The sequence below is a fragment of the Podarcis erhardii genome, assembly GCF_964252035.2.
Source record: "Podarcis erhardii genome assembly, chromosome: 12".
Classification (NCBI taxonomy): domain Eukaryota; kingdom Metazoa; phylum Chordata; class Lepidosauria; order Squamata; family Lacertidae; genus Podarcis; species Podarcis erhardii.
In genome coordinates, this window is record NC_138513.1 from 22,813,113 (window position 1) to 22,833,380 (window position 20,268).

At 41.7% G+C, this 20,268-nt stretch overlaps 2 protein-coding genes across 2 annotated transcripts in view; one reads left to right on the forward strand and one right to left on the reverse strand.

The window, feature by feature from the left end:
* HEPACAM2 (HEPACAM family member 2) overlaps positions 1–4,963 on the reverse strand; it is a 33,426-nt gene extending 28,463 nt beyond the window's left edge. Inside the window, 2 exon segments of the mRNA XM_081882271.1 lie at positions 4,464–4,508; positions 4,511–4,963. Of these exon segments, the coding sequence (XP_081738397.1) occupies positions 4,464–4,508; positions 4,511–4,532 (67 nt within the window). The 5' untranslated portion in view covers positions 4,533–4,963.
* Positions 4,964–6,240: 1,277 nt separating this feature from the next.
* The window catches only part of VPS50 (VPS50 subunit of EARP/GARPII complex), a 77,671-nt gene continuing 63,643 nt past the window's right edge, over positions 6,241–20,268 (forward strand). Inside the window, exons 1-2 of the mRNA XM_081881954.1 lie at positions 6,241–6,394; positions 9,528–9,596. Coding sequence (XP_081738080.1) covers positions 6,362–6,394; positions 9,528–9,596 — 102 coding nt within the window. The 5' untranslated portion in view covers positions 6,241–6,361. The remainder of the gene's footprint in view (positions 6,395–9,527; positions 9,597–20,268) is intronic.

Below are 20,268 nucleotides of genomic sequence, written 5' to 3' on the forward strand. Positions count from 1 at the left end.
ACATTGGAGGTGCCCAATCAAATTTGTGGCCATCCAGCAACAAGGGATGTCATGGTTGTTCCCACCACAACACGTGCTCTCCATGAAGGAGAACCCACTTTGCTTTATGCACCACTGCGGTAAGAGACAGCCCATCTCAAAAACTTTCTGGGAGTAAAATTAGTATGTCAAATTTTAAATAGCTTTGGAATCTTCTTGATGTCAGTACTTCTCACTTCAACTCTTCACTCCTTTTTAAACACAGCAATTTATTTTATCATTTACTACTTAATAAGCCTGCTATAGCCAGAATACATGGAAATACAATGAGAAGGAACCATGGCCTGTAGCAATCATTTATGTGATCATCCTGACACTTAAGATTTATTCACTGCTTGCTCATACTTCAGCCTGGTTCATGGGTAGGCTGCTACCACGATCCCTTGGAACAAGATCAGCAGTTCACATTAAGATTTACAGGCATCTGTGTGTCGCTACTTCCACACTGGAAATTTACTCTGGAATAACCATGCTTTGCTCATTCACTTTTTTTTTACAGTGCATCAACATGATGTTTTTGCCTTTTGGTTTCTGTTCCCACCCATCCTGATTCAAAAAAGATTCCTAAAAAAAAAAAAAAATCCTTAATGGGCAGTAAGGGCTAATAATTACTTTTAAGCGCAAACTCTGTATTCTACTTATCTGATTTGCATTTTGTTGTTGTTGTTGTTGTAATTTTACTGTATTATGGAAATTTTTTAATTTATTTTTTCTGTAATTTCTCCAGGTATATATGGTCTATGGCATGGCTCTTCCTGCATAAAGTCATTTCCTTCCATATGGTCTGTCACACATCACACTCTTCCCTTTCTGAGTAGCATTGTCTCTATATCCCTTTATTTTCTCTCCCCGCCCCCTTCAATTGCAGAAGGTAGGGAAATGTGGCCAGGGGGCGGGGGTGGGGAGTACTATTTAATCCTATCCCGACCAACAGTGATCCTGATGAATAATGCCCCTGTGTGTCATACGGGAGCTGGGGAAAGGGGACCTGCCCATTTAAATGGAAGCTTAGTTGCTATTCCAAGCCAGGTGAAAGCAGGACAATGGCTGGGTGCTTCTGTCAAGTCCATGTATGAAAGTACCCTGTGTATGCCTGCCTCTTGGGAAGGCGATACAGGACTGCAGAATATGGGCCAATAATATATACAACCATAACATACGTTTCTATGTAGCTTCTCTTGCTTGTGAAACCTGCCCTGTTTACAGACATGGAAAACGTCCAAGCAAAAAAAAAAACAAAACAAAACAACAACAACAACAACAAAAAAAACAGCTGAAAAGGAACCCTTTTGTTTTTGCTGTCAAAAAGGGTGGAGTTGCCTCCAGGGGATGTAAATTTGTTCTGTATGAATATGACCTGATGATTTATTCAAGTATAATCACTATGGGAGAACTTCTGCAAAGCCAGAAGGAAGCAGGAATTAAGGAAGTTGCTGATATACAACAAATCCTCCTTGTTTGGTCTGTTTATTTGCTATGGGAACAGTGTTGGGATTTAAAATTTGGTCCAAGTATCACCTCAGAGGCAACCTTGTGAGCTGCGCTGGGAAGGAAGGTAAACTGTCTCAAAATAATAAGAAAAATACAAGTACAAATATTTAATTAGTGCCTGGCACGATCGTGTTTTAACTAGATACCGCCGATAACTAAGCCCATTTGCAGCACTACATGAACCTAAGAAAGAGTTGAGCTGTCTTACTTCTGTGTATTTCTGTGGACTTTTCTCTGGTAATTGATTTCAGAGGTTCCAGCTCAGTTCTTATAACGGACACAAGGCTGTAATCCTGAGCTAAACACACTCACTAGCAAATAACACTGAACTCAAGAGGAATTGCTTCTGAGCAAAGCTGCTGAAAATTGCTAGCTAAGAAAGACTGATTGCCTGCCATTGTTCAAAAATCCCTAGCCCACTTTCAAAACTACAATTCCCAGAGTTCCCTGGGACTGTTAAAACACTCTAAGAATTTTAACCATCCCAGCACAAGATCTCCCAGAATTCTTTGGGAGAAGCTACGGCTGTCAAAGTTGTATAAGAGTACTTGAAACGTATGGTGTGAAGGTGGCCTGAGTCTGCACATTTCTGGGGTGCAATAGCACCAGCTTCTCTCTCCACCGTTTTTTAAAAAAACTCTAAGTTTAATACAGCTGCAGTTGCTCTATTAAACCTTCATTTGTTTCCACAAACCACAGGAACACCAGAATGCTGAACAGGAAATATAAAATAGTGAAATTAATTCAGCTCATTGTCAAAGGCACCCTAGCACTTTAGAGTGACAAAAGTGGGACCAAAAATCCCAAACACCATTTGTAGTATGAAACGTTACAGGATTTCAGCAAGAAGCTACAGACCATGAACAGATTGCCGCAGATGCTGTGTGAACCGTGACTGTCCAGATCATTTTGAAGGCTCAAATAGACTTGAATGAGGGAGTGTGTTTGACCACCCCATACCATCAATAGCACAAATTCATCCTGAGTGCACATTTGAAAAATCATCTAGAGAAGTCCAGGGTGAAACTGATCAAAGCCAGAGAGGTCAGATTTCAAAATCATGGAAGGGAGGTTAACTTAAAATCTGTCTCCAGCCCCCAAAAGTCAAGAGTTGGCAGATCTGTTAAACACAACCATGTTTCACTCTTGAAAGGCTACCGTTTCATCCTTAGTGTATTATTCCTTCCAGACAAAGGTGTTATTTTACAGTCGTTCCCTCTGCACAAGGAACGTAGTCCTGTGCATCTTCTGTATAGCTGGTGTAAAACAGGAGTGGAGACAACAGGCAATAAGCTTTCTAAGCAAACCACTCCCTTCCTTGACTCAGGTTATCTCTTCAAGGCAGTTTATGTGTATTGGATATAAACAGGCTAGGCTTCTCCAAAGTGACCTCCAACTAGAGCGTAGGCTGCATTTTGCTTCTATATCCGGCTTTAAGTATTAGTAAGCACAACACCACCCTTGTTGACTGGAAACATCCTGCAGGCTTTTCTGTTTAAATAAAAACCGTGACATCATATTTTGAGTTTAATGCATAAACTTAAGATCTCCGTGGGAAGATTTCCTTTCCTTTTTCAAAAATAAGTACAGGTCACATTCTGATCCTAAAAGCTTAATTCTCTAGTGATCTATATGCGGTGCTTTTTTTCCCTTTAAAAAAATGTTTTAGGGGTACTCTCATTTTGACTCAAGAAAATCACCATTTTATAGTTCAAATCGGGAAAAGTAAATACAGTAAATGGACAAAAGTACAAAGATTTACAAAATGTTTAGGGGTATGCGTACCCCTGCCTTCCCCCCAGAAAAAAGCCCTGTCTTATGAGCATATAGTTCCAAGCCAAGTAAAGCAGAATGCTTTACCATTAGAATGGTAGTGTTTTACAGTACAATCCTACACGCAACTGCTCAGAAGCCACACTAAGTTCAGTCTTGCTCCTATTTTCCACAGGACACGATTTAACAGCAGCAGTAAATCAGCTCTTCATTAATAGAGCCAGGAATTCAAACGCTCTGTAACAGTCTCTGTATAAGAAAATACCTGGTAAGCAACAGTGTACTAAATGTGTCATCTTTTGAAACCAAAACATCACAAATGGGATCAATTTTGCAGATATTAATGGACTACATCAGACCTCACATGAGAAATGAAAGTAAAAAGCCAATTTAATCACAATGTATAAAAGTACATAAAATAGCCATAAAATTTATTTCATTCACAAGCACTGCAACTTTTTAACAGTTCATTAATAATGATAATAAATGTTTCTCCTAGGGAAACATATACATCTTGCTGAATGCCCATTTACTAATTTTTGTGTGTGGCGTTTTATGAAAAGCCATTCATTTTTAATGATAGTATACTTTTCTTTATACAAAAACCATAATGTCTTAGACAGAAGGATCTATTGATAATACTGGGCCATTACATATGGAAAACTGAAAAGGAAACAACCTTATTTGCATGACGTATTTTTCAAAAAAGGCAGTGAGAATAATTGATACCTCAAATTTTCCTGCTGCTTTTCTAAGGCTCTACGAAAGATTCCGTATTACAGAACAGCCCTATATATGCACACTCAGAAGTAAGATCCACTGCATTCAGTGGGGCTTACTCCCAGGTAAGTGGGTGTAGGATTGCAGCCTTCCAGAGTGAAAACACCAAGATTGTCCCAACACTACCCACTGCAGTTAGTACCTACCTACCTACCTACCTACCTACCCTTCTATCTATTTCCAGTTTTTCTGTACAAATCATATACGTTTGTAGGATTAAAAAAAAATCCACATGGTTTGAAAACTGACAGTTCCTGGTTGTTTCATAATGGTAAAGTTACTAAAGCTAAAAACATTCAAAAGTATGGAACTGAAACAAAACCTTACACCTGGATTAAATACATATTAGAAGAAGAAGAAGAAGAAATTTGAGATCTTACCTAAAAGCAGAACACAGATTTTGCATTGCAAGTCACAAAATGTGGTGCTAAAGGGCTCCATGAAAGCATCCTGTCTCATGCAAGCAGCCCTTTCTTTCTGGTGTGCATGTGAAGCCAGAGTTTGGTCCAGCAGCCGTGGGCCTTATTTGCTAGGGAAATCAGCAGCGAGTTTATCAGCCCCTACCCTGGCTTGCCTTAGGTGATTTGAATATGTGTATACAAAAGGCAGAGGGAGTGGGAACACCTGTTGGATTAGTGTTCGACATCTTCATTGCCTGTGACCCTAAGTTCCCCGCTCCGTTTATATTCACAGCAAACACAGAGCATGATAAATGGGGCATACAGAATGAATCACTCAACACTGATAAAAAATAAATGAGCCCAGAGCGGCACGCAGGTTACATTCACCTTCCTACAGCTGACAGCTAAACAGCTACCTGGAGGAATAACGTTTTGACTTGTGCATGCTCGTAAGTGTTAGAAATGGAAGTGTTTTGCCAGTTAGCTAGCTTATTCTGTTCAGAAATGGTCAGACATAATTGTTCCCCACGATATTATATAATAAACCTGCATGAAATCAGTTCTTAGCGCCAAAGGGGCTGTGTGTGTGCGTGTGCAAAAAGTATTCATTTTAAACACATACTATGGTTCATCTCTGTGCCAGCTCTGGGACATCATATTCGCTATAATATTAGATAATAAATGTTTTAGATTGGTTGTTAGCCCAAAGGGGGACAATGGAAGATTAATGTTAAAATATATGTGCCTCTTTCTATATTCTTATAGTTATCCTTGCACAAAGGATTCTTGCCAGGCCCTACAACTTCTACCCGGACAGTCTACTCAACATGCAAGATCTCCTTTGGGACCGTCAAGCCTAAAGTCAAGCGATATCTGCTCTGAACAAAGTACTATAGCAGGAATAAAAGAAGAAATGTCCTTTTGGCCGGCGGGAGGCGCCGTTGCTTTGCACGGCAAGCCCAGCACCTTTGCGCTTCGCTGTGCCCGTCTCCCTCGCCCTCCGCCGCAACCTCAGAATTACAAGTTTGCGTGTTTGCTTTGGTCTCTCACGAGGCGGAAGTGACAGCTGTCAACCCACCAAAAATGGAGTGATTTGGAATTTAACGGTAGCTGTGATTGAGTCAGCCAAAGCGCAGCAGCAGCAAAGGAGTTCACCATTTTTCTAACGCAATTTTATGCGATTTTATCTAAGAAAAGCAAGACTTTGACTTGAAACTGCATTCTGAATTAGGGTTGGGAGGAATCAGAGTGAGTAATTTAAACAGATTTGCTGCAGTCTGAAGTTTGGGTTTTATGTACAGGGAATTTGTTACTCCAAGGCAACCCAAGCTCAGCTCCATCTCTGACCCGAAATATTAAACATGATAAATATTAAACATTTCAGGGCCCCCATCCAAATAGGAGGATAGTGGAGTGTGTTGCCAGAAGCAAGGCATTTTAATACGTTTAAACGAGAAAACAAACAAGCCCTGCTGCCCAGCTGCATCTACTAAAATCCCGATTGTTTTCTAGGGTCACCATTCATTTAACGTCGGGGGACAAAGACAGCCAGGAAGAAACCAGGAAGTTCCGTCTCCATGTATCAAATTGCCCCTCTAACTGTTTCTATCTCTATGCAGCTTCCTCCCTCCTGGAACGTCTACTCTTCGAGGTGAGCGGAGAGACGTCCCGCTGGGCGTGATGGGAGTTGTAGTGTATCTTATGTTTTCAGGTCCAGAGTGTGGGAAGGAGCGTGTCCTTCCTGGACTACCGATCCCATAATGCAACAGGAAAGCGAAAGAGCGTATCACGTGATGTACAAAATGGCTTCCCTGTATCGGAGGGAGCAGAGCGCGATGGGTGACAGGAGCTTGTGAAGCAGCCGGCGCTGCGTTGCCATGCAGAAGATCAAGTCTCTGATGACCCGACAGGTACCGCCGGGAGGGCAAGCGGGTCGGGGAGCGGAGGTTTTGCACGGGCGGCGAGGAAGGTGCGGCAAAGAGCGGAGCCGGCGGTGCCAAGGGCGGGTGGTGGGAGGGTCCCCGCGTCGTGGGAGGGTGGTCTTTGCGGTTGTAGGACAAGGCCAGAATCCCAGCAACTGAAAGGAAGGCTTTGGACGCAGGCGGCATTCGGGTGATAGGAATAAGCGGCAGGGTGGCCATGTGAATGTGTCGCATAAAGAAAGACACGGGAAACCTTTAAAATACACGCGCCACAATTTCTGTGCGTGTTTTCTCCTCTGCAGGGAATCCTGTTGTCTTTTTAATTGGACTTGCCCATAAGGTGGTAGCCTCGTTGGATTGTTGTGATGAATTTTCCTAGGGAAATTTCAGTGTGGGGGAGGGCAGGAATTCACAAGCATACAAGTGTCGAGTTTTCTTAGGGCTTCCGAGAGGGCAGGGGATCTTTTCCAGTAAGGATGAACAGGAATGGGAACTTGCCATGCATTGGCGTTGTATCCATTGCTAGTCACATCCAGAGTAGATTGAAGAGCATGATGACTAAGGCCCTTCAGTTTCAAGTGGGTCTATGTCTGCTTTGAGTAAAAAATAGCTAGGTACTCTCCATTGCTTTCTTTTTGGTGAGAAGGATTTCTGAATGAATGGGACGCATTGTGGGAAGGAGTCGGTGAATGAAGGAGATAGGCATGGGCTTTCCTGAAAGAAAGGGAGAGCTACCGCCTTCTGGGCTGTCCACATTTTTTCCTTAATGCATGCTTCCCAAATCCTTAGGCTTAGGGACTGACCTGGTCTTCAGATACATTTTCTGTTATCCATGTGGACCGTGGGTTGCTCAGTTTGAGGTTTTCTCCCATCCATTAAATTCTATGGGTGATGTAATGGTATTGGTGTTTGGGAGCCATATGTACTTGTTAATTTCTTTTTCTGTGCTTGATGACAGAAGGAGCCATATGTTATCTGTGCAAGTAAAGCTGCCTTTAGGACCTACCAAGCTGGTGAACTCATACAATGAGGTTGTAGGTTTTCTGGGGAAGTGTAGCACAGAATGGGGAAACAGAGATGACAGTAGTCTTTGTAAAACAGATGCTATTGTTTTTATGGTAATTTGTTTCATATGAGGTAGGTATAAAGGCACAATAAACATCAGAGGAAATCTCTTCTCTGGAGTGTGTGTGGACTGGGCTACATTGATCAACTTGCAAAATGTAATGCTCTGAAGGGATTTCAACTGCCCAATGATTTGTTCCCAGAAAGATCCCAGTTGAAAAAGAATAGAGCTATGCTTGCTTGGAGAAGCATGAGAGAAACATGTGGAATATCTCTGTGTGTCCACTCCTGATTTTGCTATTAAAGGGATGACATAGTATGTCCTCAGTACTTCAGTGGATTAGGCTGCTCTCATTTTGCTTCTCAAAGTATATTGCTTTTCATATATATTTTAAATATATATATTAAATTTAAATACTATGGAGTTAGACAATAGAATTTATTTCAGTAAATGTTGTTTCTTTGTTCCTTGGGATCGGCCATTACTATATCTATTTTGTTAATGATTTGCTTTACACAGGCATCCCAAAACAATTTGCAATATAATAAAAACATATATAAAACAGTTAAACCATGGAATATATAAAACAATTAAATTTACAGTTTAAAGCAATTATAGCACATAAGATCTTTTCAGATTCAATACAGATACCAGCTGGCATCAAGAAGGTTCCATGATTTAGAAGGTTTGTTGAAAAAGAAGCATATTTAGCAGGTGCTCAGTATGAGAATATAGATGATATAATGTATATAGAGAATATAATATTGAGAATAGGCAATAGAGAATATAATGGGATTTATGAAGGGTAGGTGTTGCCACACTAAAGGACATAGTGCAGAATGGACCCCCTAACAGAATGGTATCTGCAGAACACAGTGATTGGTATGTAGTGGGTGGGACAATTTTTTAGGTATCCAGGACTTAAACTGTATAGGGCCTTGTGCACCAGTACCATCACTTTGAATCTCGCCCAGTAACTTATTGGCAGCCAGTGCCATGTAGAAAGCATTTTGTCTTTTTTACACTTGTTATACCATTAGCTGCCTGATTAGGACAACAGAGCCCACTGTGTTTTCAAATAACTTTCAGGTTCAATATTGTTAAAGGTATGACCTGGTACCATACATAGTCACTCCTTTCAGGAAGTTGCAGAATCATGGAATTGTACAGTTAGAAGGGACTCCAAGAGCCCTCTAGTCCGACAACTGCAATGCAGGGCAGGAATCACAAATTGCAGTGGTTGAGGTACAACTGTTCACAACTGGGATCTGAAGCCAGGGATGGGTGGTAAGGTGGCTTTCAGCCGCAGGGGAGGAGCAATACGGATGGGTTGTGGCAACCTTCTTCTGCACCGAAAATGGACTAGTGGGACTGATAGAATGAAAATGGGGAGCTCCAGATTGGAAGCAGAGGGGAAAACAAATCAGACGCTTGTTTGATCCAGAGCTGCTGGAAGCAGGGAATGCCGCAGCTCTGAACTCAGGTGAATCATAGAACTGTAGATGAGAAAGGGACCTCAAGGGTCATCAAGCCCAACCCCCGTAGTGCAGGAATCAAGTTATTTTCCTGCACAGTGCCAGTAAATCAACCTTCACAAGCCTAGTGCCCACTGGTTGTTTGACCACCAGTCCCAGCTAGAATGGCTGTGCTGGCAGGGGCTGATGTGAGTTGTAGTCCAAAATGTTCAGAGGGCATCAGGTTGGCAATGGCTGCAATAAATTGCTGACACACACATTCTCCTGCAAACTTATTTGTGGGTAATAATAATAATAATATATTTTTATTTATACCCCGCCCTTCCTGGCCACAGCCGGGCTCAGGGTGGCTAACACCAGTAAAATTACAGTAAAAACCTAATAGGGGGAAAAAACCCAATTTAAAATACAGATTAAAATGCAATTTAAAATGCAGCCTCATTTTAAAAGTAGCCCATGAATCAAAACCATAAGGGGAGGGAAACATAAGGGTCAGACTGAGTCCAAACCAAAGCATTTCTGAAGTATTTCTGTGGAGGTTGCGGACTGTATTACATAAGCTGTCTTTTCCTCCCTTAAGGGTCTGAAAAGTCCTCAGGAGAGTATTCATGATCTGAGCCCCCTGGAGAACTTCAGAATTCCAAGCAAGGTATGGTATATATATAGTAGGTACTGTGAGCTATCATAGTTTCTGTCATTTTTTGTGCTCTTGTAGTTGTGAATCGCTCCTTATTCAAACTGCAAAGTTAACTTATCACATTAATTGTTTGCAGTGGTGGCCTGTGGGCAGAATCTAGCCTGTGGAAGGCTGCTAGCAGGCCCTGGTGTGCTTTGTGAGTCTTGGTTGTGTTTCCCACCATTTTGAAGTAAGGCCCTGCTACTGCCTGTTGCATTCTTTCTGATAGGTTTCGTGCCAACTGAGCTCAGCAAGAGCTAAACTGGGGTGGAAAAGAGGAAACAAACAGGGGGAATCGTGTGGTTTCTGGGCAACCATTCAAAGTCTCTCTTCTCGCTTCTGGGCTAGCAGGAAGTATTAGAAGATGTTTGGGTAGTTGCCCCTTATCCCTTCTGCCCCCTTGCCTACTATCTCTGGTGGGTTGTGTAAGCCAGAGAAAAAAGTTTCCCTATTAACTTAAAGGATGCATTTTTTAGTCACTGGTAGCCTCTTTGAACTGTACATCCTTTATTTCTTATAATATTTCAGCAAAAGACACCTCTTTCAATTTAAGAGATGGGGTTTTGCTGTTGTCATTGTTTTGTGGTTCTCTTGGGCTTTGTTTGTGTCATTGTGTTGATGAGCAGTGAGCTTTCTTTAAAAAAAGATGTCCTTTAAACCGAGGACAGCGTATTCTCAGTTTTTGTGTGTGTGTGCTCTGCTCTGCCTCAGAGCTTGCAACAAACCACACCATACACTTGATGAATGAATAAACCTTCTGTGGCTGTTCATTCAAAGGAGGAAGCTAGATTGGGCAGGAATAGGACAGGAGGGGATGTTTCTTTTCAAATGTATCTCTCCCTGCCTCACAATACTGAGATCATTAGTGTATAGTGTATAGTGTATAGTCATCCCCCACACTGAGAGATTATGGGATGGATAGGATTTTCTTTGTTTTGGCATCCAATTGGGTGACACTCTGTCTTTTAAGCATCAGGGGAAGATTGCTTTATTTGCTCAGACCTTTTGGAGCTCCAGTTTTTAGATCTTGATCTTTTGATTCTGTATTATGCAGAGGCTGCTTAGTGCTCCTAGTTTCTGAATCTTTGATATTTATTTTTATTCTTATGTGAGTTGCTTAGAAGGTCCATGGATTATTGTGTGCGATACAAGTCTGTGCAGTCAATACAAATAGATCCCAGATTCTATTTTTGATTTTTTTCGTGGGAGGAACAGAGGTTTCTCCTTTGCTTTATTCAATTGCAGTTTATTCAAGGGTGTGTGTGTGTGCGTGTGCAGTTTTACTTCTCAAATACCGTATTTTTTGCTCTATAAAACTCACTTTTTCCCTCCTAAAAAGTAAGGGGAAATGTGTGTGCGTCTTATGGAGCGAATGCATGCTGTGCAGCTATCCCAGAAGCCAGAACAGCAAGAGGGATTGCTGCTTTCACTGCGCAGCGATCCCTCTTGCTGTTCTGGCTTCTGAGATTCAGAATTTTTTTTCTCTTGTTTTCCTCCTCCAAAAACTAGGTACGTCTTATGGTCTGGTACATCTTATAGAGTGAAAAATACGGTAATTTTTCATTTGGTTTTACAAAATTAAAGTTATAATAATACCACAACACATCCACAATTAAAATATTCCTCTGAATCTTTGGACTTCCCACCTTCCCCTGCATGGTTTCTGTTGTTAAACCTTTTCTACTGCATCTTTTTTTCAATAATCCCTATTTTTTTATGACTCCTTTATGACCCTATCTCTTGTTACATGACAAGTGTTATTGGAATCCTGCTAGTGTTTTCAACTGCTTACAGTGGTCTCCAAGATAAATGATAACATTTTACCATTCTTTATTAAAGTTTTGATCTTCCTGGTTCCTGAGCTTTCCAGTCAGTTTTGCCATTTCATCATAGTCCAACAATTTAATTTGCCATTCTTCTCTGGTAGGGACTTTATCTTCTTTCCATCTTGGGGCTGTGTGTGCAGTTTTCTAGCCAGTCATGCCCCCTTCCAGAATACTCCACTGTTTTTCCATCTCCCAACAGGCACTCTGTATTCTGTGGTCACTTAGCACGATCAGTTCCCCTCCGCCTTCAACATTTTTGTTTGTTTGTTTCTGTTTCTGTGAAAAGGATTCTTCCAAGCATGTTGATACGTCCTTTTTGATTCTCAGTGGGTCTGTTTTGGCTACAGCCCTGTTGGCACTCACCACCCATGTTGGCACTTAGAAGAATATGCAGTTTCTTCTGCTCTACCGTTGTGTGAGAGAATCTTCATGCCTGCCTGTGCAGAAATGAATACCTGAGTGAGCAAAGAGGGACACAGTTCAGTGGAAGGGTACATGGTGTGCCATGCATATTCAAGGTCTCATGTTCACTCTCCAGCAAAAGGTAGCTCTGTCTGAAATCTTGGGAAGCTGCTGTGAATTTTAATGAGCAGTAATGCGGTAGATGAACCACTGCCCTGACTGGGTATAATTTCTAAGTAATCTGCGACTCCTTTAAAAAGGACATTCTGATACTAATTCCACTCTTTCCTGAAACCAACAAACATTTACCAGATTATGCAGAATTTTGCTGGATTGCAACAACTTGGCTTTTGCTGTCACCAGTTTTGATCTAGTATAAGTCTCATATGTAGACTGTACATTTGTTTCAGATATTTTTACCTGCTTCTCTCTCTCTTTTTTTTAAAAAAAAGGCTCCCAAAGCATTGTGCAACAATCGGGAATAAGAAAAGGCCTTGCCCTCAGGTTTAGTAGCTAAAATACATGATGTGAAAGGCAAAAGGATTGGGAGGGAGGAGGAAAAAACTAAACTCAGCCACTGCTTCTAATTATAGTGTTCTTATTAGTGTTCTTTCCTGTAGGGAGGGCCAAAGCATACGTACTCCCTGCAGCTAGTCCTTCTCTTGCTGATGGATGGAGCTAGGTTGGTCTCCCCATTTTTCACATTGTTTTCCTGGTTTTTTTCTTTATGTCTTTTGGCGTACAGATGCTATAGAGCCTGAGATGACCACACATTAAAATGTCATCATGATATCATGATCAAAAATGAGCTAAATCCTCTTTGGACTGTAGTAATTTGGGGCAGTGTATAAAGATCACAATTGTATTAATGGCTTCAGCCAGAAAAGAGAGAACCTTAACAGAAAATAAGAGGACTTTCCAAGAAAGCTTGAGCAAGAGTTTTTACTGTCTTTAATCTTCAAGGAATGGGAAGGACCTCCAGATGCTGCTAAAACTACAACTCCCATCATGTCTGATCTTTTTGAAAAGAAGGGCCATAGCATAGTAATAGAGTATCTGCTTTGTAGATTCAATCTCCAGCATCTTCAGGTAGAACTGGGAGAGATATCCCTGCCTGAAATCCCGGAGAGCTTCTGCCAGTCAGTGTAGACAGTACTGAGCCAGATGGCCCAACGGTTTGACTCCTAGGTTCTGTGCCCCATTGGCCAGAGTCCACCAGCAGAAGGCCACTCCTCTCCAGCTCCTTGAATGTACACACAAATATGTTCCCCCTGCATTGCTGGGCCACTGTGTCCTTAACTTGTGATGGTGCTGGTGGCTGATTAGAATAGGGAGCATAATGTTTGTTACCATCCATTTGCACAAGAATGCTGCTTAGGCTTTACCACACATTTGTTGTAGCAACTCATTAATGTTCAAAGGACAGCTGGAGGCAGGTTGAGGAAGTAGCCTGGCGAAGCCACCTGAACCCTTTGTTTTGTTGTTCCCTCATGCTAGTTAGGAATGTGGTTTGGGTAGTTGGGCTATGTTTGTTGTGTGGCCTTTAGTTAAAGAGGATGAGGCATGCTGAATTAAAAAAGAAACCCTAGAGGCTGTCCAGATTTAAAATCAACTTCCTTCCTTCCTTCCTTCCTTCCTTCCTTCCTTCCTTCCTTCCTTCCTTCCTCAGTGTTTCATACCTTTAATTTCAAAATTCTGCCTTGCTCATCATTGGGTGATCTATTTTTCCCATCTACTTTTTTGTATGTGTGGTAGTGGTTTATCTATCACTTTTTATGTTATAGGATTGGACATCCTTTGTGGGGTTGTTGTTTTTTAAATGCACAGGACTGGATTGACAGGAAAACGTGTTAACTTAATCACCTGTTGGTTCTTGCTTTGGAGGACTTTAGCTTTTTTTTAATTCAGAAAACCACAAGTCTTCTGGCCATACCAACACCGTCCTCCTGGGCAGACATCACTAATCCACCCAGATGGTATCACCACTTCAAGCAAGTGTTCTTGTCTGTAAATCACAGTTTCCCAGCAGTTGGATTGCTAATTGTAGTTGATGGGGGGGAAAGCCTCAGCTATTCTTGCTTCAGCAAACATGACACCTGTTAATTCTTTTCTTTTCATGGGTTTCAGGAGTGTTGTGGTGGTTGTTTTTGTACCAGTCAAATAGTATCCATGGCAGGTTCACCGAGTCCACACTGTCTGTTGGACAATACTGACATCCTAGGATCTGTGAAGTCCATAGGCTTTCTGTGCAGAGAAAGCTGTTTTGAAAGGAGAATTATCAGCAAGTTGCCTGCAGAGTTTTGGAATTTGATCTCATATTATCCCTGCTCCTTGAATGGGCTTAAAAGACACACCCACATTTATACTGTCGGTTTTAATTGTGCGTTTTTTGAGTACACTGGTTTTAATAGGACCATGTGATGCTGGTCCTATTTTGTAGCTTGCACTGGTTTTAGTTATATTCTGCACTTGAAATTGTTATGGTATGGTGTTGTTCTTTATGGGGTTTAAAAATTGTATTGTGATGAAAAACTCCTTTGTAAAACTCATGTTTGAGTTTTAAACAAAAAATCAGCAAAAACTGCTGCCACCAGCTTCCGATATCTTTGCTTACTGCTAACTCTTTTACCAAAAACAGGTATGGGCAAACCTTTGCCCCTCCAGATGTTGCTGACCTGCAGCTTCCATCAGCTCCAGCAAGCATGGCCAATAATTAGAGATAGTGGGAATTGTAGTTCAGGAAAATCTGGAGACCTCTCTGTGTACCCAAGGATGCTGGTGGTCAGAATCCCTGAGGATTGTTAATTAAATGCTTGCAGGGTTCGTTTAGATCAGAGGCAACCCTGTAAATCATAATGACTGTTTTGTTTACCTGCTCACCCATGAGGGTGTTAATATGTTGAGACATGAAAAAGCTAGTAATTAACACAGCAAAAAAAGTGAGTCACTTTCATGAGCAGGCTGGGGACTGCGGAGGTAATTCAGTAGGATGGAAATCCACAGCGGTGCTTTGAGGCTGAGCAGGAACGCAGCAGAAGGCATATCTGTGCCATTGTTGATGGATCAGTCTTCTAGGATAACTTCATACCTTCCTTACTGAAAGGCTTGGTTTATGCTTGGGACTGTGTAGGCTCCCCATGATTTCACCTAGCCATCTTCAGAGCAGGGATGGGGAACAGAGATGCAGAGATCTTGTGCCCAACCTGGGGCTCAAACCCACAACCCTAAGTAAGAGTCTCAACTCCTATAATTTATGACTCTTGGCCATGCCGACTGTGGCTGATGGGAACTGGAGAGCAACAACACCATTCTCCCACCCCTGATGTAGAGAAAGGTCAGGTGCATCCAGCAGTGTTCACAGCAGTTTGTGCAACTATGTGCATTCTCACAATTCTGAAGTTGCACATCATTCCGCTACCCCAAGATCTCTATCGCAAAGGCAAAACGACTCTAAGGGACTTAGAAATGGAGGGGATCTCTGTTACGGTACATGTGGGTACAGAAGGGGCTTCTGAGAATGGGTCGAGGTAGCCCTGATGGTTCTTGAAGTGACACACAATTTTGGGGTTGCCTGTCCTTGAAAATATTGGCAAGCTCCAGTAGCTTGAGGGCATAAAGTAGTCAAACAGGGTCACTTGGTTGGACCTGGAGAATTATTCTTGTGTGATCCAGGGTAGCATTTTTTAAAAAATTGTGCCTGTGTTGACTTTCTAATCCCTAGGTTTATTAGGAAGCCCACAAGAACACCACACTTAGATTGTTTGGGTCATAATGCTGTACCTCAGAAGGCAGATATATTCTGCTCTCCCCAGCTCTCTCTCTTAGGAAGAAAAGCAACTTACTGCCATTGCACATGTGTTATTGTTCATGTCTCACTTTGAAGGCATTAAATATTTTTGTTAACATGCTTTAACATGTTTATATTAAATCTAGATTTCTTTTTAAACCAAAGGGGGGAAATACTTTTAAAACAAATAAAATCTAAATCTAATTAATAGTAAAACAACAAAATCCACCACAAAATAAATTTCTATCCACCTCTGTCACTGGTGGATACATTTCATTAGCCATTATGCTAAATAGAAATGTGTTAGATGCTGAAGAACCCCTGAGTGATACTTGGTTGGTTGTTAGAAGGTGGCATTTTTTGTATCCTTTTGCCAGAATCAAGTGGATTTATTCATGGGCTGTTGTTAAATTTGGGGGCATTTGTAGGATCTGTGGTCCACGGATTTTCACTCCATCAGATTTTTGAAAAATATATTAGGAGTTGCTACTGTGGAGCTATGTAGAAGCTTCCGTTCTGCGAAGTTGAACATCACCTTTGCTTTGTGTTAAGAAACCAAAATATTAGCATTGCTTTTTGAAACTGCAATTTCATAGATCGTCCACAAGGTGGCACATTAATATAACTAATTGAGACAGCCAAAGTCTGAACCTGCACTCAGAATGTTTCAGAGGAGTACAGTATGTGTGTTTTAATTCCTGAAATTTTAGATGATGCATAAAAAGTAGATTCACATACCAGTTGGCAATTATTTGAATTTGCTCTCCTGTTTTTATGTCTAGCGATGTGTAGTTGAATCAAAAGCACTTCTAAATCTTAACTCCCCCGCAATCAAGTTAAGCCCCCATTTCTTTGCAAATTCACCACTTGAATAGTTACAGTTCATTTAATTGTCCTCCTGGGCAATTTGCTGCTCAGTGTTTTCAGGGAGGGCGGACCATCCTGCTTGGCCCCATTTTTCTATTCTCCTCTGCCCCTCCTGCTTCTTATCTTTCCCTCCTTCTGCTAAGACCAGCCTCTCAGTCTTGACTCTGGTAGGCAGCATGAGAAAAAAAGAGGTGCCTTCATGTTTCCTGACCAAGGATCAGGGAGAGGAGAAAATGAGATGTGTCAACATCCTTCCATTCAACAAAGAACATGTCTGGTTTCCTGGGGGTTTAGAAATACAGTGGTACCTTGGGTTAAGTACTTAATTCGTTCTGGAGGTCCGTTCTTAACCTGAAACTCTTCTTAATCTGAAGCACAACTTTAGCTAATGGGGCCTCCTGCTGCTGCCATGCTGCCAGAGCACGATTTCTGTTCTCATCCTGAAGCAAAGTTCTTAACCTGAAGCACTATTTCTGGGTTAGCGGAGTCTGTAACCTGAAGCGTATGTAACCTGAGGTACCACTGTAACTTCTGAGCTGTTTTGGCACAAGGAAATTTTGATCGTTTTCTTGTTTCTGGGGTTTAGAAATGTAGTTTCCCCTGTTTAATCCTATTGAGGTATCTCCTGCAGATAGTACCCCAAGATTCTCTATGGTTTAAGAGAACATGTTGTTAGGCCAATACCGTGAACTCTGTTGTTTGTGCTAACATCAACGCACAAGGCTGCAAAACAGGCAGTTGCATCTGCAGTTGGTCTGCAGTTAAGACTTCGGTCTCAGGTGGGAAGTGAAAGGATTCAAATAGGAAAGAGAAAGAGAAATTGTATAAGCGCAGTCTCCAACAATGGGAAAGTTACATTGGCATTGGACCTTTGTGGCCCAATTTATTATGATGGATGGGTGTACAAGCACTTTCATTAAAAAAATAGCAATGCCTTTGCACCCACTTGTTAACAGTAGGGAGAGAGATTATTTTGGGTATGGAGGTGTTTTGTTTTGCTGCTTTGGGCAGAGCTGCATTTTCCATACCACCCGATGCCAGTGTTCGTGTTAGTGGGAGCAGAGCACTCTGTGAGTTTGTATACAGTACTGCTTTTTTCTTTTTTCCCTCCCGTTGTGAATCCCCTGCTTTACAAAATCCCCTTCTTTAAAAAAAGTAGCAGCATGTAAACATTGTTCAAGTCCTCTTTAATTGTTCTTCTCAGCTTCTCTTTTCTATTCCGTTAAGGATCCAATTGACTTTGTAATTTGCTCTTTATAATTTTGACTTCCTATATAGGAGTCTTGCAATACATAGAATGGTCACACCTTTCCATTTTGGTGCAAATGTTGAGGTTTTAGTGGCCCAGTTCTTGTTTAACTTCCATGTGTGATTTAGTGTGAACGCACAAATGGGCATATTCTCAGAGAGGAGATTGCGTCTGCCTTTTTCCTATGGTTCTGCTGCCACCATGCTATTTTTTGAGGCCGTTAATAGGACAAACCTTACCTTCAGCTAAGTGAAACCATGACTTGGCTTACCGTATCATCGCAGTAGGAAGAGCAAACTCAGACACAATCTTGATGCATGCCGGGACAAAGATAAATAAATCTTAATTTCACATCTACTCTCATGGGATCTGAACTGGTGGTGACTGACCAGGAATGAGACCTTGGGGCTATAGTGGATAGCTTGATGCAGATGTTGACCCAGTGTTCAGCAGCTGCAAAAAAGGAGGCAAATTCCATGCTAGGGATCATTAGGAAAGGAATTGAAAATAAAACTGCCAATATAATGCCATTATAGGGTGTGTCTGCATTTGGAATACTGTGTACTGGCCACCTCACTTCAAAAAGAATATTGTGAAGTTGGGAAAAGTTCAGAATAGGGCAACCAGAATGACCAAGGAGATGGAGCCTCTCTCCCCTGTGGTTTGCTTAGTGTTACATGTGAACTGATCGTTGTGCAATTGCTGCTTTCTGTCTATTTCTTGATTGGTTTCTCTTTGGTTAAGCTGTTAATTAGTCATGCACAGTGAGCTCAAGTTGAGAAATTAATGGAATAGCTTTAGAGCAGTCAAATTAATGTTTTATGCAATCGTACTGCGATGATTAGACTAGAGAAAATCTTATTTTTTTATTTCAGGAAGAGGTCTATTAAATATTCAGGTACTGTTAATTAAATCTGAGCTGTTGTAGAACTATTATTCTGTTTTCAAGTAACATGTTGGATGTGTTCTGCAGCTGTGTGAAATTGAAAAGTGACAAATTAAATATCTCTGTGTCTCATAAAATGTATTAAAACTATCCGCTAGCAACTTTACTGTTGCTCGGCATAGAGGCTGCCATACTAATGAGATATATAATTGTATGTGTAGGTGCACGGCCACATAATGATAGTGTTGGGAGCTGCCGAAATCGGCCCTCCATGTTCTGCTGGAAGATTAGCAGAATATCCCACTGTTTCATTTTGCCTTAATAGAGCAGGTCTGTTTTTTTTAGGGCAACAGAGAGCAGCAAATGTAGGGCCCCCCTTTCTCCCCTTTGCTATTCATCATCATCATCAAACCTTTATTGGCATGACATACACACACTCAGAATAAATAGGCCAGTGCGATCTCGTCGCCATTTCAACAGTACAGTCATTTGCCAAAGGGAAGAAGAGGCAAGCAATCTATTTCATCTCTGTGGGTCTCCAGCAAGGGCAGGATCCTGTAGCGACAAAAAAATCAAATAGAGGAACTTAGCTACTGTCTTGGTGAGCTCCTGGTCTCTCCCCTGTAATAAGAAGCGTATAACCTCTGTCTCTGGTTTCCATGTTGGAATACATAGATGGTCTAGAAATTGTTGGCGGAGATCATCATACATTTTACATTTAAGGGCCATGTGAGCTAGAGTTTCCACCAGCTGGGCATTGCATGGGCAGATCCTATCTCCTTCTGCCATACCCGCAAACCTACCCCAAAGGAGGTTAGAAAGATTAGAATTGAACCTAGCCAGTGAAAAAGCCCTTCTTTTTTGCGGGTTAAACAAAAATTTTAATAATTAAGGTTAAATTCCTGCGCCCAAGAGAATCGAAAATAAAGAGGGGAACATGTTTTCCCCGCAGCTGAGATTAGTTCCTGGCGATCTATGTCCCACAGCCTAGTTTTTAACATGGCCTTGGCCATTGGGAAAGCCGCAGCACCCAGAAGATCCTCTGAAAGCCCAAGTTGCCGTATCTTTGTGCAAAACAGTTGTAGCCCTGGGGAAGGGAAGGAGTCTGACAGAACTTCACTAAGTAAAGTATCTTTGTCCGCTGAAAAACAAATGTTTAGCCAGCATAAAAGAAAACTTGTCCAGGCAACTGTCTCTAGCTTATGTTGGCCTCCCTCTAAACACAGGGCTGTGTAAGGTACGCAGCGTGGGACAGCGAAAATCTTTTTTTCCTTTGCTATTAGAAGGGGGGCAAGATTGGTTTGGACAACCTGTGGCTTAGGTGGTCGATGGTGCCACTTCAAGTTTCACTTGTTTGGTCTGGCAACCATTTAGAGAGTGTGAGAGAGACATTTGTCCCATGCCCTAGTGAAGTGGGGACACGTTGCTTCTGGGTCTGCCTCTGAGGAACCTCAACTGTCAGTGCTTGAACTTTGGAAGGCCTGAAGGGAAACCCGGTTTCCTCCAATGGGAGTGACAGATTTGCTCACAAACTAAGGAAGCTACATATTAGGGCCTCAGATTGTGAGGCACCTCTTAATGCAGAACAGTTTAACTTTCAGGTTTTGCATAACTGGTTAAAAATGATA